The sequence below is a fragment of the Sciurus vulgaris genome, assembly GCF_902686455.1.
Source record: "Sciurus vulgaris genome assembly, chromosome: 4".
NCBI lineage: Eukaryota > Metazoa > Chordata > Mammalia > Rodentia > Sciuridae > Sciurus > Sciurus vulgaris.
Genome location: NC_136464.1, coordinates 151,286,735 through 151,302,178, shown reverse-complemented (window position 1 = coordinate 151,302,178; position 15,444 = coordinate 151,286,735). Strand labels below are relative to the sequence as shown.

The 15,444-nt window shown below is 34.2% G+C and overlaps 1 protein-coding gene across 1 annotated transcript in view; it reads left to right on the top strand.

Annotated features, from left to right (window-relative positions):
* The window catches only part of COG6 (component of oligomeric golgi complex 6), an 88,922-nt gene that overhangs the window by 34,637 nt on the left and 38,841 nt on the right, over positions 1-15,444 (top strand). Inside the window, exons 9-12 of the mRNA XM_079136164.1 lie at positions 5,383-5,511; positions 5,594-5,685; positions 7,210-7,274; positions 12,183-12,274. Of these exons, the coding sequence (XP_078992290.1) occupies positions 5,383-5,511; positions 5,594-5,685; positions 7,210-7,274; positions 12,183-12,274 (378 nt within the window). The remainder of the gene's footprint in view (positions 1-5,382; positions 5,512-5,593; positions 5,686-7,209; positions 7,275-12,182; positions 12,275-15,444) is intronic.

Genomic DNA, 15,444 nt, shown 5'->3' with positions numbered 1-15,444 from the left:
AGGATCATCAGGGAACATTTCCTAAGGAAAAGAGCTGTAAAGTAAGTTCTGTGGTTGAATAAGCATTTTTCTTGGAAGAAGTTGTTGAATAGAACATTCCAGCTTAAGTAGCAGGTGCAAAGATGTGGACTAAGAAGGAACATGCCCTTTTGGGAAATTTATTGCAAAAGCTTGTCCTCGATTTAGCATTGAGGGCCAGATCATAGGCACCCTGAATGTTGTGCATGGTCACTGTTGATCAGCAGCTTAGCAGTTTATTTCTACTTTGAAGTTTCTTCCCAGTATTTTCACTTTAAGATATTGGCATTAATTATAAGTCTTTTAGAACATAAAATATTTGGTATTTAATTTTAAGCTAGTGTTACATTGTCTACAGATTAATATTTGTTCACCAGATTTTGTTTTAAAAGATGCTTCTTTGCCTTTTTATGTTTGGACACATAAAAAGGACAACTGACTTCTGCAGTGCAGATGCACCTTTACTGAATAGTAACTTCTATTTTCAACACATTCTGACATATTAATGGGATTTTCTGTGATCTTTCCCTGCATGCATACAGCATGCATGGGTCATCCCATCCTTCCTTCCTTCCTCCAGACTCCACCCTGCAGCCTGCTTCCCAGCCTCTAGTAATCCCTGTTCTGTTTTCAGCCTGACTTCTTGTTTGTTTTCATATGTGAGAAAGAATATACAATACTTGTCTGTTGATGTCTGGCTTATTTTACTTATGATGTCCTCCAGTTTCATCCATTTTGCTGCAGATGACAGCATTTTATTCTCTGTGACTGAACAATGTTCCACATATCTATACACCATGTTTTCTTTTTCTGTTCATCTGTTGATGGGCACCCAGCCTGAGTCCATCTATTAGCTCTTGTGAATAATAAAGCAGTATCTCTTGCATTCTGACTTCATTTCTTTTGAAGATCCAGGAGTGGGATAGTTGCATCATATGTTAGTTCTACTTTTAGTTTTTTGAGGAACCTCCCTACTGTTTTCCATAATGACTGTTATAATTTACATATTCCCACCAATAGTGTGTAGGAGTTCCTTTGTCCACACATTCTCACAAGCACTTATTACTTTTTTTCTTTGGCCAATAGCCATTCTAATGGGTGAGATGATACTTCTAAATTTTCATTCTTGATCAACACTTGGAGAGAAGCAAATTTTGAATTTATAAGGTGAATTTTTGAGTCAGATTTCTTTTGGAGGGACATACTAGGGATTGAACCCAGGGACACTTCACACTGAGCCACATCCCCAGCTCTTTTTATATTTCATTTTAAGACAGGATCTCACGGAGTGGCTTAGGGCCTCGCTAAGTTCCTGAGGCTGGCCTCCAACTGTGATTCTCCTGCCACAGCCTCCTGTGCCAGATTTCTTAAACAAGTGCTTGAAAGCTTCTTTTCCTCAGCTGTAAAATGAAGATACCAATAATGCATAACTTGCAGGGCTGTTGTGAAGATTAAATTAGTTTATTCATGTGAGGTGCTCTAGAATATTGCTTGGTGTATCATTAAATTTTAGAAATTATTTTTATTTGGAGAGGAGATGACTAGGAAACTGTCAGTTATGTAGGAATGTATTTAAGGCCTCCACGACAGGCAGGGGAAAAGCTTGAAAGATGGAATGGAGAGGCAAATAGAGCATTAAAGGTTTATCTCTAAAAGACACATGCCAGGAAATGGGCAATGATGGCAAATTTAAAAGACTTTAAAAGACATTAGGGAGTGGAGTGAGAAAGTGGGTTTTTCAAGAACATTGGGATATGATGCATGCTTAAAAAGAGAAAATTTGCCTTTTCTTAAGTACTCATCTGTCTTCCAAGGGGTAGTTTCATTAAATTTAGGAAAAACTTAATGTTTCATGTTAACCACCAGATGGCAGTATTTGAACTTCATTTAAGTAACATGTAAAAGTTTATTTGTACATTGTCTCAAACGTGTTGTTATCATGTATAAGAAAAATGTAAATTATTGAAGTCCTTGGGGAAAGTAGCCTAACTCAGTGTTGCTTAGGTAATATATAACTGTAATGCTAATGTATTATTTTAATAAATCAGGTACAGAAATTCCTTTAAAAAGAAATTTATTATAAATGGAAATGAAAAAAAATAGATATCTTTTCTTTCTAAACCTTCAGAACATAAGTTACTCAAGAATGTAGTTTTTTTTTTTTGATTCATTGTTATTTTTTTCCCCTTCACCCCCACCCCTCCCACCTCTTTTCCCTCTATACAGTCCTTCCTTCCTCCATTCTTGCCACCCTCCTTATCCCTAACCCTAAACCTAACCCCAACCCTAACGCTAACCCCTCCTACCCCACCCCCATATGTCCTCATCCGCTTATCAGCTTTAGTTTTTTGAGATTGGCTTATCACTTAGCATGATATCCTCCAATTTCATCCTTTTGCCTGCAAATGCCATAATTTTCTCATTCTTCATGGCGGAGTAATATTCCATTGTATATATATGCCACAGTTTCTTTATCCATTCATCAACTGAAGGGCATCTAGGTTGGTTCCACAATCTGGCTATAGTGAATTGAGCAGCTATGAACATTGATGTGGCTGTATCTCTGTAGTGTGCTGATTTTAAGTCCTTTGGGTATAGGCCAAGGAGTGGGATAGCTGGGTCAAATGGTGGTTCCATTCCAAGCTTTCTGAGGAATCTCCATACTGCTTTCCAGAGTGGCTGCACTAATTTGCAACCCCACCAGCAATGTATGAGTGTACCTTTTTCCCCACATCCTCGCCAACACCTGTTGTTGCTTATGTTCTTGATAATTGCCATTCTAATTGGGGTGAGATGAAATCTTAGGGTAGTTTTGATTTGCATTTCTCTTATTACTAGAGATGTTGAACATTTTTTCATATATCTGTTGATTGCTTGTAGATCTTCTTCTGTGAAGTGTCTGTTCATTTCCTTAGCCCATTTGTTGATTGGATTATTTGTATTCTTGGTGTAGAGTTTTTTGAGTTCTTTATAGATTCGGGATATTAGCGCTCTATCTGAAGTATGATTGGCAAAGATATTCTCCCACTCTGTAGGCTCTCTCTTCACATTACTGATAGTTTCCTTTGCTGAGAGAAAGCTTTTTAGTTTGAATCTATCCCAGTTGTTGATTCTTGCTTTTATTTCTTGGGCTATAGGAGTCCTGTTAAGGAAGTCTGCTCCTAAGCCAACAAGGTGAAGGTTTGGACCTACTTTTTCTTCTATAAGATGCAGGGTCTCTGGTCTGATTCCAAGGTCCTTGATCCATTTTGAGTTGAGTTTTGTGCAGAGTGAGAGATAGGGGTTTAATTTAAGAATGTAGTTTTTACAAAACTTACTTTTCTTCATTTTTATGTATTTTTGTTATATCCAAAGAAAAGCATCTATACTATTCTTGTTTATCATTTGATTTTTGATCAAAAATTTTCTTTTAATTTTCCTTTTTACCAGAATTTTTTATTTAATGTAGATGAACATAATTTTAAAAAATTTAAATTAGAGGAAATTTAGAATGTTTAGGCAATTTGAATGTTTATAACCTTTATAAAGTGATATTTTGAAATTTTGACCTTTGTTGAAAGAGTGTCTGATTTTTGTCAGTTTTTCTCTGTCTTTTGAGAAAGATGTTTCATGACCACAGATATTTTTGCAGACTCTTCATGGTTCAGGCTGTTTTGCTTAAATCATATTTGTTCTGCAGGAGGATTACAATGTTTATTAATATCTCATATTGTATCTATTAAAATGCAGTGTTTACCTGGCTTGTTAATCCTTACCCATTTAAAACAACCAGTGAATTTGTGCTTCTGGTATAACTACCCACCGCCCCCCCCCCACCATGAATAATCTTAGAACAGAAATGATGTTGTTTTTCTTTACTGTGGTAGCATCCTGGGAATGAAGATTAGTTTTATGTATTTAAAAAGCAAAAAATGTACGAATTTTTTGCTGTGGTGAGTTGTTATCTGATAAGTTCATTATTTCATGGGTTCAGATACCTTATTTGCATAGATCAAATGTATAACTGCAGAGCATGTGATAAAAATAGAAGTGTGCATTTTGGTTCTCATATGTTTAAAAAAATGCAAGGTGAATGCAAGGCGGTCATGCGGTGTAACAGGCCTTGCTTGCAGTGCACTCTCCCTTTTGCATGCTGACGTTTCGCTGCAGAGAATTTCAAAACTATTTCCTTTTAATTGAAAGCAAAAACACACACAAAGAACCACAGTCTAGTTAATAGTGAACAGTCCTCCAAAAGGTTTGGATTCCTAAAAATTCTAGTTATTTGCCACTTCACTACACTTTTCCTTTTAGTTGGAAATAACACATCTCTCAGCTTTCTCATATGAACAAAATGCAGCGTTTTCATTAAGTTAGCAACATACCAAAGACAGCAGAGTGACCTAAGAAATGAATTCTACTGGAAATCTTTCGGAAATGTTAGTGACTTTTGTTTAGGTATTATTGGTTAATAAAATAATTCTTAATATTTAGTCTGGGAGAAAATCATTTAAGGATTTAAAAGTTAGTAGGCGTGAGATTTGCCAACTTTAGATTGATAAAAAATATTTTTCTTGTGTACTTTACAATAAAACTTTTAACTGGGGAATGAGTATTAGGAATGGCAATAATAATGAATAATAGAGCAGAGTCCAGTCAATGAAATGGGTGCTCCTAGCAACTCCAGGCCATCCTCATAATTGCTCCCCACATTGTCCTGTCTCCCTTCCTTCCCCATAGGAAACTTTTTCCACATTTTCAATTATAATAGGTAACTTCTAAATGTCTGTTAAAAGAAGAAGTATTTGTCATGTTTGTATGGTTGGTTAATAAACTGAAGGAACATCTAATCTCTATTCTTGGAGTTAAAATAAGCTTTGAAAAATGGACAGTAATTTTGGAGGCCAATTTTGGTGGTAAGTTGTAATAGTACAAGGAGAATTTTTTTAGTGTAGAAAAAGAAGTCTTAATTTTTGGATTACACAGTTCTAATTATAACAGCTTCTGAGGACTAAGTTTATGATTTCACATAAACTGTAGAGCATCATATTTTCACATAAACAGCAGAGAAACTGAAACCTGAAGAGTTCAGGATTCCACGTGTTGGCTCGATTTTCTTACTTTTGCTAGTCCAGGGCTCTATTCCTTGTTGCTGTTGAGGCTCTTTTAATCCCAATCCCAGCATTGTTTCTTAGGAGAAGCAAGTTTGTACCTTTAGACTGAATTTTCAACATGCTAAACATTTATTTTTTAACTTAAAATCAGTAGCTTGAGAGAATACCCAAAAATGCTTTAGCTGTCTTGCTTATCTTAGAAATTACACAAATAGCTTGATATAACCATTAGGAAAAAAATCCACCTGTCTCATTTAACCTTTTCTTCTAGGTATACCTTAGATGAATTTGGAACAGCCAGACGAAGTACAGTTGTTCGTGGGTTTATTGATGCTCTTACAAGAGGAGGCCCAGGAGGTACCCCCAGGCCCATTGAAATGCACTCCCATGACCCTTTAAGGTACAGTAACCAGACATCAGTAGAGATATCAGTTGATATTTTTTTTCCTGGGACATTTTTACTTACATGTAGTTGCCTTTAGGTATGTGGGAGATATGTTGGCGTGGCTTCATCAAGCTACTGCTTCTGAGAAGGAACACCTGGAAGCCCTCCTAAAGCATGTAATAGCACAAGGTGGGTGTAGGATTGAACCATACTGGTAACTCCAGACAGAAGATGGCACAAGGCTCTCTGTTTCTGTTCATGTTGCTGTCTTCCTCACCAAGACAAACGCTTCACATCTAGATGGTCTGGTAAACATCCTAATTCATCATCCTTGCGAGACCACTCTCGCACCCATGCTGCTAATAGAACTCCCCTCCTTGCTGTCCTCCTGTGGTACACAGTTCAGTTTTGTAGCAGACCCTCTCACCTTCCGAATCAAGCCTATGCTCCTCTATTTTGCTTGTAATACATTTCTGGAGCGTCTGGTGTATTCTTTCAGATCCTTACCCTGACACTTTAAAAGGTAAAAATTGGTACTGATTTCTTTGTAACTGTGAGTAAACAGACTGTGACTTGCTTACTGTCATTAAGTTGCTAAGCATCTTTTTTCATTCTCATGAAACTGTTGTAAAGAGGTTTTGTTACTTACCATGTGTACTAAATGTACTTAAAATTTTTGTCTTGATTTCAAGGGAGAACAATGACTACATTTAAGAGCTGCTGATGTCTATAGAATTTCAGATCTTCTTAGTTGTGACTGCTTTAGGAGACCTGTTTTAGAGTCTGAGGGTTTGGTGTATTATTAAGAGATGCTGTCTTTGATAGAAAGTGAAGGGAAATATTTTATCTGGTATCACTTGACTCTTCTGTGTGGCTCAGCCATACACCTCTGTAGTTTATCATATGATCTATAAGAGATCATGTACAAATTGATGATAATACTTCATAAATTTCAGCTCTTCAATATTGCGATTACACTCTACATATATCTTAGATTGTCATATTCTTCATTTTTAAGTTTTTTAAAAACATTTGTTGTCCTTATTATCCAGTTTAAAAGAATGTATTACTTTAAAAAGAAAAGTATATGTAAGGAGCAATATTAAGAGGCAGGAGAAAATATATAACATAATAGTATTAGATGAAATAGGTTATTCTACAGCAATGACTTAAGTCTTCTGAGCCTGTTTCTCTGTATGTAAAGATGAAGGTAGTTACAAGCAGTAAATGTCAGTAATTGGTATTTTTAAAATGTCCGTGTTTTCTATTAGATTGCTGTGTGTGTGTTTCATCTTAAAACTTTTCAGTTTTTGTGCTCTGTACTGCACCTTGAGTAAGGTTTTCATAGAACAAATGCTAGTACATCTTCACATAGCTTCCTTCAGTTGATATATTTCATGGTCTTTTTTTCCCTTTCTCATACATTTACTCTTTTTTGTGATGAATGTTCATTTTATTTATACATTTACTCTTTTTTGTGATGAATGTTCATTTTATTTATTCAACAGTCAAAGGAATTAAGAAGGCTTTTATATACACACATTAGTCATCACACAACTAGTAATGTCCCAGAGGATATCAAACTTAATACAACATTGTTATGGTTATTTTAAATGTTACTAATGCCATCAATCCTGGTATTATTGTTAATTTTTGGAACAATGTGAAAAAGTTACGTGGGAAAAATTTTAATTTTGTAGTACTTAATTTTAGGTGTTGAAGAAAATATTCAAGAAGTTGTTGGACATATCACTGAGGGTGTGTGCAGACCTCTAAAGGTAAAATATTTTGTTTTTATATGTTACAAAGTATCTAGTTGTACAACATGCTTTATTTTTTTTTTTTTAATAATAAAGATGTTTATTTAATAATATTGGGTAACGCGACATGTTGGTCAACATCTTACACATTACATATGGTGTCACTATAGGACTTTTCCTCTTTTTTTCTTTTCTGGTTTTTTTTTTTTTTTTTTTTTTTTTTTTGGTCACACTGGGAATTGAACCCAGGTTTGTTCTACCACTGAGCTAAATCCCCAGTCATGCTTTATTCTTATGAGTTTAAAGAAACTGATAATAGCTTGAGCTAAAGCTGTTATTTTGTTAACACTTTTATCAAGCTAAAATAAAGTACATTAAAAATAATCATTGCCAGTTTTTGCTCTAAGAAAATTAGAAATATCTTAGTTTGCATATATTGACTTATTTTTTACAGATTATTTCCTACAGTAATTTATATTAATCAGTTGAGCAAAAGTGTATTAAATTAAAATTAAACTGTTTTAATTAACAAAGATTTCCTATGAAAATATTAATTTGCTTTATTGCTTCACACGTAGTAATTTTTTTGTTTATTATAGCAATAAATAGTTATTAATCCAAGGTTAAAATGACATTGTGTATTATTGTTATCATCAATATTATTTATATTAGAGGAACCAAATTTGGAATCAAACTTGGGCAAAATTTTCCATTTTACCACTTAATCGTATGTTGCTTAACTCTTCTGCACCATTATTTTCTCACTCTGAACCTGTATGTGAAAATAACTGCTGTCAGGGATTGCTGTGAGGATTAAATAACTGCAGATGAAGTGTATACTTCTTAGTGCTGAAGTCTGTAGCAGATTTTCTTTTCCTTTATTAGTATTATGGAATACTTGGTAATTGTGTTTTCCTTGTTGACTGACTTCAATTTAGCATATATAAATTGAAATTTGTAAGTTTTATGGCTTATTTGCAGCAAGAATTAAGGTTTAAACTAATTTTCTTTTATTTCTGAGATTTTTATTTATATTGTATCTCAGACAAGAAAATCTCAGATGACACACCCAAATTTAATTATTACTATAATTTTATCATTTTGGGGTCCAGTTGTGTAAAAAGAACTGTAAAAAAATGCCAAAGTATTTTATATACCTTCCCAAATGAACTATTATTTGCCATAGTTTGATTTTTGGACATATATAGCTTATATAAATGTTACTGATTTTGTATACTAGCAGTTATTGAAAAAAAAAAGAAAAAAGGAAAAATAAGGATTTTTTTCTATACTTTTCATATCTTTTTATAGTCACATATGGTTAAATGAAACTCCAAGTCACTTTGATAGATAAATTGTACTTTATCTGCCTTGCTTGTTTCCCCCCCGCTCCTTACTTCAATATTATTTCTTATTACAACTTTTCTTTTTTAAAAAATAATTACATAGAAGATGTAATTCTTTGAGGTTTGAATGGACCTTATACTTTCCTGTCTTGGTCTGAATAAGAGATGTTCTTTGTCTTGGTCTGAATAAGAGATGTTCTATGTTAAAAGTGTTTAACACTCATTACCTACATTTAAAAAAAAAAAAAATTATATCCAAATCTGCTTTTGTTTTAAAATGTACTTAGAAATTCTTATTTCGTTTTCCTTAAATGTATATATAAACAGAATGGCGTTGATTAACAATTATAGGACATTGTTGTGACTTCTCCTGGCATTTTGTAATGTAAGATAACAGAGGTAAAGAAGAAATCCAGTTAACATACCTTTTTATTGTAAAGTGTAGAAAGAATCCCTTCAGTTTCTGAAGTGACAGAAATCTTAAATCTTTCCACATGATAGTAATGTTTACTGCATTCTGCAGAGAATGCTTTAGAGGTCTTCCCAGTTGTTACAGTCAAATGAGCTTGGTAATGATGTATTATATGATCCAACAACTCTTGTATCTTTCCTTACTTTATACAATCACAAAAAATGTTACACTATTTAAGAATTTTCCTCCTATATGACTTCATTTGAGTATCTGACATTTTCAATGATGTAGTTGTTAACTGAGGAAAAAAATCTTACTTTAATATTTTCTTTTGCAAGTATAATTCTGATTTTTTCTTAGAAATTACCTTTTACATTTCATTAATACAAAATTTCTTCCTCCTAGATAAGCAACTAAACTTTTCACAGTGGTATATGATATTAGATGTTTTGACTGCATTTCTGTCAGCTAAGTCTTTTTTCTTTGTAGGAATGAATTCTTTTTTAGGGCAGGGGCCATTTTGAGTTTTTTGACATTGTTTTACTTTGTTTTCTTTTGTTGGTTCTGAGACCAATAGGACCTCATGTCTGCTAGGCAAGCACTTTACCACTGAGCTATACCCGCAGCCCATGGAATTTTGATTTTTTGAAGCATAAAGAAATGGTCTCAGTGGTCATTTGAGAATCTGCATTTTTTATTTATTCCTCCTATTTAGCCTTTTCTTTGTCCTAATAAAGTAAAACTTCATAGGTAGTAAACTAAACATTTGCAAGTGTATGCATTAAGACATGATCTTTATACTTATTTCCAGTTTTAAAAAATCTGTGCCCTAAACTTAAAATTAAATGTATTGTGGTAGGATTCTGTGGCTCATCACCATCAAACCTATTACTTTCGAAAGTATATTCACTCTGAACTTATAGCTAGATTCATCAGAGTCAATACATACAACCTTTGTTCTTCAAGCCCATGGGTAAAATGGTCCTTTAAAGTAAATGTTCTAGATTACTGAGAGATGCAGCCATTATGTGGATTCTCTCTTTCAATAAAAATTTAATGTATTGTATGCTTATGATTTCCGTAAATTACATTGAATTCTATGAAAACAGGTGTGTTTATAAAGGTAAATGGTATGGGAAATAGAGCTGAATACTGTATTGCATGATATGCTCATGGTGCCCTCAGGGACTGCTGGGGACCTGGGTACACATTCCTACATTCCTACCGTGTGCCTTACCTTTGAGACTGAGGCGAGGGAGGCCTGTTGGTATCCCTTTCACCTCCCTTCTCCGCTCTTCCCCTGAACACCACCTCTTTCTCATGCCTCCTCACTCCTGCTGGCCTTGGAGAGGAACCACCATACATATCTCTTTCCTAGCTTTTCTGCTGTTGGACTGCCCGTTTTGCTACTTAAATATCCTCCTGTATCATCTCTATCCTTCTAATAGTACAATTATAGTTTACTGAGTGGTTATTATGTGCCAGAACTGTTACACAAACTTTATATCTTCTTTAAAGTTCTGTTAATGACTTTGATCCTTCACTGTTGTTGCTATTTTAATTTCCTATCAGTCCCTGCTGCCACCACTTCTTCAGTCTCTTTTTATGTTTCTTATTTTGCTTCTCTGGTCTCCTTTTGTTTTCCTTGATACTATTGGCTTTTGCTTAATGGTCAGTCTCTTATATAGCTCTCATAAGACAGGTTGCTCCTTTCTGTGTGGCACACAAATCAGTTTTGGTGTGTCATTTGTGAATCTCCTGATGTTGCAGCCCATCTGTTATAGTGTCTGCCTTCACTGACAGCCTGCTTTCCCTCTAAGCCTTTGTGGCATGACACTTCAGGTGGGCATTGCTTTTCTTTTCTCTTCTTCCTTTCTCCCTCTATTCCCTCTACATTTTCTTTCCTCCTTTTCTGGCCATAACTCCTTTTAAGAGAATTGGAATGAATGATACCTCTAAATTCTAGAAGGCAGGTTGCCAGATAATCTGAGATGGTATTATAAATCTGCTAGGGAAAAACTCAGTCTGTTGTTAACAACCTTTATATTCTGCTCTCATAATTATATTTAAGATGTAAGTTTCTGTGAGGCCTGGATCTAAAAAGAAATTACCAAGTGGAAATTATGATTTTTAAATTCAAATGCCATTCATGATTTGCAGTATAGTGTAGTTTGCTTGTCTATTACCTTACTCCAAAAGGTGAATCAGTTTCATAAACACATCAGTGTAAAGATAAATTAATTTCTGTAATTCGAGAGATTTTTGTATGCTGTTACACCTACATTTATAAATCTCATTTTATCAAGTTCCATTTGTTGGCATTGTGACATATGCTGAAATCCAATTACAGAGAAACTTCAAATTTCAAAAGGATTTATTAAACATCTGTTGTGTATGTACTGTTCCACCAGATGCTGCAAAGATGTAAAGGAAGTAGAAAACACAGTGTCTATGTTCATGTTTAGAATTAGGAAAGCAAGAAGCTACAATATAAGTAGTAGTTTAAGGGCAGATGCAACATGTAAGTAGGCACTTATCAGTGTGGTTGAGAGTGCGTTCATTAGTGATGGAATGCAAAGAAAGAGAGAAATCACTGAGAGGCAGAATTTTAATTGGAGGAGAGTCCTAGTAACTAAACTTGAGCCAGATCTAATTATTGCCCTGGTAGTTTTTTAGTTAGGCAAATATGTTGATACTAATTTATAGTTTATCTCCTTTTCTGTACTCTGATTAATAGGAACAAACTTGGTATAATAGTTTAAAGAATTATTTGATTTTGGGAGGAATATTTTGTGACAGAGCATTTATTTCCACTGATGATGTGTGTTTTAAGAATTTAGCAACTGCTTCTATGATTTAGCATTACACTAAATTCATTTTTATACTGGTGATACACCTTAGAATGACCCCATTTTATGTGATATTTCTGATGATAATTGCCCTAAACCAAATTCTGCAGATAATAATGTTTTGTACAGTATATCTGTGTTTAAGGTGTGTTTATCATCCCTATGACTTACCTCTAAGAAATTCATTATTTAGAAGGTAGTTTGTGATCTCTACATTAATGAAATTGTAATTTTAATTTTGATGCTATTCATACCACATCATTAATGAAGAAAAGGCTTTTTTAAAAAATGTTTTATTTTTTGTTACATATTTTAATAGGTTCGAATTGAACAAGTGATACTTGCTGAACCTGGGGCAGTTTTATTATATAAAATTTCTAATCTCCTCAAATTTTACCATCACACAATCAGGTAAGTGGAATAATGAAATATGCTTGTTAGATCCATTGGGACATTTCTTTCAGTTAAAGGACAGTGTAAGATTTTTGTTTTCACTGTATGTATAACTAAGTATAACTGATAGAACCTCCACATAGTCTGAATCCTATGTGCATGCTATACCTGCTATAGGTCATTTCCCTTTCCCTTCTTTAAGCATAACCACACACAAACAAACACAACTTGTACGACAATATAGATCTACAAAGTATTTATTGAGCCTTCCTACATTAGTAAATAAGTCCCATGACAACTGTAGCAGCTTTATAGGACATAATGAGTGAAATATCCTATTCTGGATGTAAATAACCTACATTGTTCTTTAGCATTTAGTTCTCTGTCAGTGATAAAATAGAATTATATTTTTATCTTCTCTACAGAAAAGCAACTTTGTCTGATTCTAAAATTTTCACTCTTTTTTGCTTTGCATGTGGCTGTTGATAGTACACACTTGAACATTATTATAAATGTCACTGGAAACCCAGTAATAGATGTGGAATTATGTTAAAACTTTGTCCTTCTAAGCTATATTTTTGATAGTCTCCATATATTTCCATTAAAAATTATTTAAAATCCAGTATGCTAGTATCAAGCCCAGAATTCTAACTGGTAAAAACAAAGAGGGTTGTAACTGACTGAGCCAGGAGAGGTTGAGGAATCACTAGTTCACAGAGCACCAAAAAGACTACAGTGATAATGCTATCTAACTCTGAGGGATTTGAAAATAGCCACCCAAATGTCAATCTAAGAAACAGACTTCACATCCCATTGGTAGATTTTCAAACAAAACTATGCCATAGGCTACAATATTGATCAGAGAGAGGATTTGGGTTAATATAACATTTTAGCTACAAACTAATTATCATCATTCCACATACTTTAGCAATAAATTAGCTCCAATTATAATGAGTTAGAGTTCTTAAGCGTATGATAAATACTTAGAAAACATAGAGCAACTAAAAGCAACTAGACATAGCAAATGCTATGTAATAAAAAAAGTTATAAAATAATTTTTAAAAATTGTTCAGTAATACCCACGGTGGTGCTGCATAAAACTTATTTGAAGGTATTGACAACTCATTTTCTAATATAGAAAATGCTATAAATAAAATCAATTGGATTCTAAAGATGATAATAGGTTTTTTTGGGCTTAAGAATTGTAATTGTTCTGTATTTGAACATGGTATTGAGGATGATAGTCAAAATCTTTTGATACAGTTTTTTTCCATGTTCCTTTTCCACTGGGTCACACATTCCCTCATTTAGTCATTTAAAAAGTTAACTGTAAACTTGTCGCTCTTCTGGTTGCTAAGGAAATAGCAATGAACAAAGCAATTCTTACACTTGTATTTTAACAAGGGAAACAAGTATGAGTGTGATAAGAGCTCGAAGAAAAATAAAACAGAAGAAAGGAAATAGAAAGTATAGGAAGTGACCATGTATGAGTAGGTATATGTATGTGTGTGACAATATCTGAAGCTCTTTCAGTAGGTGTGATAGTTGAGAGACCTGAATAACAACGAGAAGTTGAGCATGGAAAGAGGGATTTCCTAGGCAGAGAAAAGGTTGCCCTTTGGAGAATCAGAAGGGAGACCAGTGGTGGGACTGTAATGAATTGGAAGGAGTAGGGGAATCATTGAAAGGTAGAGAGGTCATATAGGACTTGTAGACCAGACTGAAGATTTAGATTTGACATTGAGTAGTTAAGGAAGATTTGAGAGGGTTTTATCTGGCTAGAACTGATTAATGATTAGAGTTACTCTGGAAACTTTGTGGATAATGTAATGTAGTGACGTTAAGGGGAAGCAAAGGAGGTATTTAGGAAGCAGTTCGTGGTTCTTAGCATAGACAATGTATTAGATGAGAGTGATAGTCTTAGAGATGGTGAAAGTAGTTGATTCTGGAGTCATTTTATGTTATAGCCAATAGGATATAAATTGACCAATTATAAAGTGAAATGGGAGGAGTCAAGGATGAGTTCTTGGCATTTGGTTTGAATAACTAGGTAGATGATATTGTTGCTTGTTGTGATGGGAACTGCTGAAGAGGAACAGGTTGATGGGGAAGGAGGTGGTGGTAAAGAGTCCAGCTTACTCTGGGCCAAATCAGATATGATATACCTGTAAACAGATTATAGTAGGAGATTTGAGTGAGTAACATATCAGAAATCAGGGCTCAAACTATAAATTTGGTAGTCTTTAGCGTATAGGTAATGTCTGAAACAGTAGGATTAGGTAAGATTACTTAAGGAGTGAAAGAATAAGTTTTCATAAAGAGGAAGAAGGCCTGCAGCTGAATCCTCAGGTTTGCCAAAGTGTAGAGGTCAAGAAGAAGAGAAACTCATAAAGAAAACTGGAGAGGGATAGCTAGTGAAGTTAGGGGAAAAGCAGGAAACATGCATGATCTAACAAATGTACCTCCTGGGTGTGGAATCCAGGAAACAAGGAATCTAGCACACTTAGATTCCTCCCTTCCTAGAACTTTCCTCCCTCAAATCTGTAAGTGCTCTGTTTTTGTACTTATTTACTTTGCCTTGCCCTTATCACTATTTCAGCTACAACCTATTAAGTGGGCTGTACACTTCCTAACGCATCAAGCAGTCCCCTTCCCTTTGTCCTGATCTCCCTCTTGGAGCACTCTTCTCCTCCAGTCTAGGTTGCTCTCCAAGCCTACTTTATGGCTGTCAGATGGGGTTTGTCTTCTTCACCAACCTGTACCTTCCCTGTTGGCTGGCCCCGATTGAATAGTATTAATGTGCTTATATGTATACATTTATTCAGAGGAATAGTTGTTTTTATTGCATGCATAGGCCTATGTGGGAATTCTTTATCATCTATTTTAGTGTTTGATTTAAAATATTTTTAACTGAAATATTTCTTTCTTTTAAAACTACAGGTATTATGACAGGTACCTGTTTAGTAATTAATTGACTTGTATTTTACTTTTTGCTTTATACATTTTGCTTTCTTTGAATGAACTGTGTAAGAATTTATCCAATTTAGGTCAGTTGCAGAATGTATTGAAATATATAGTATAAATATTTGCTTTTATAGTAAGTCACATGTAATATGTAATTTATCAGTAAATTTGCTGTGTTTTTAGCTTACTGTTTATCATTATTTATAGATGTCATCATATTTATC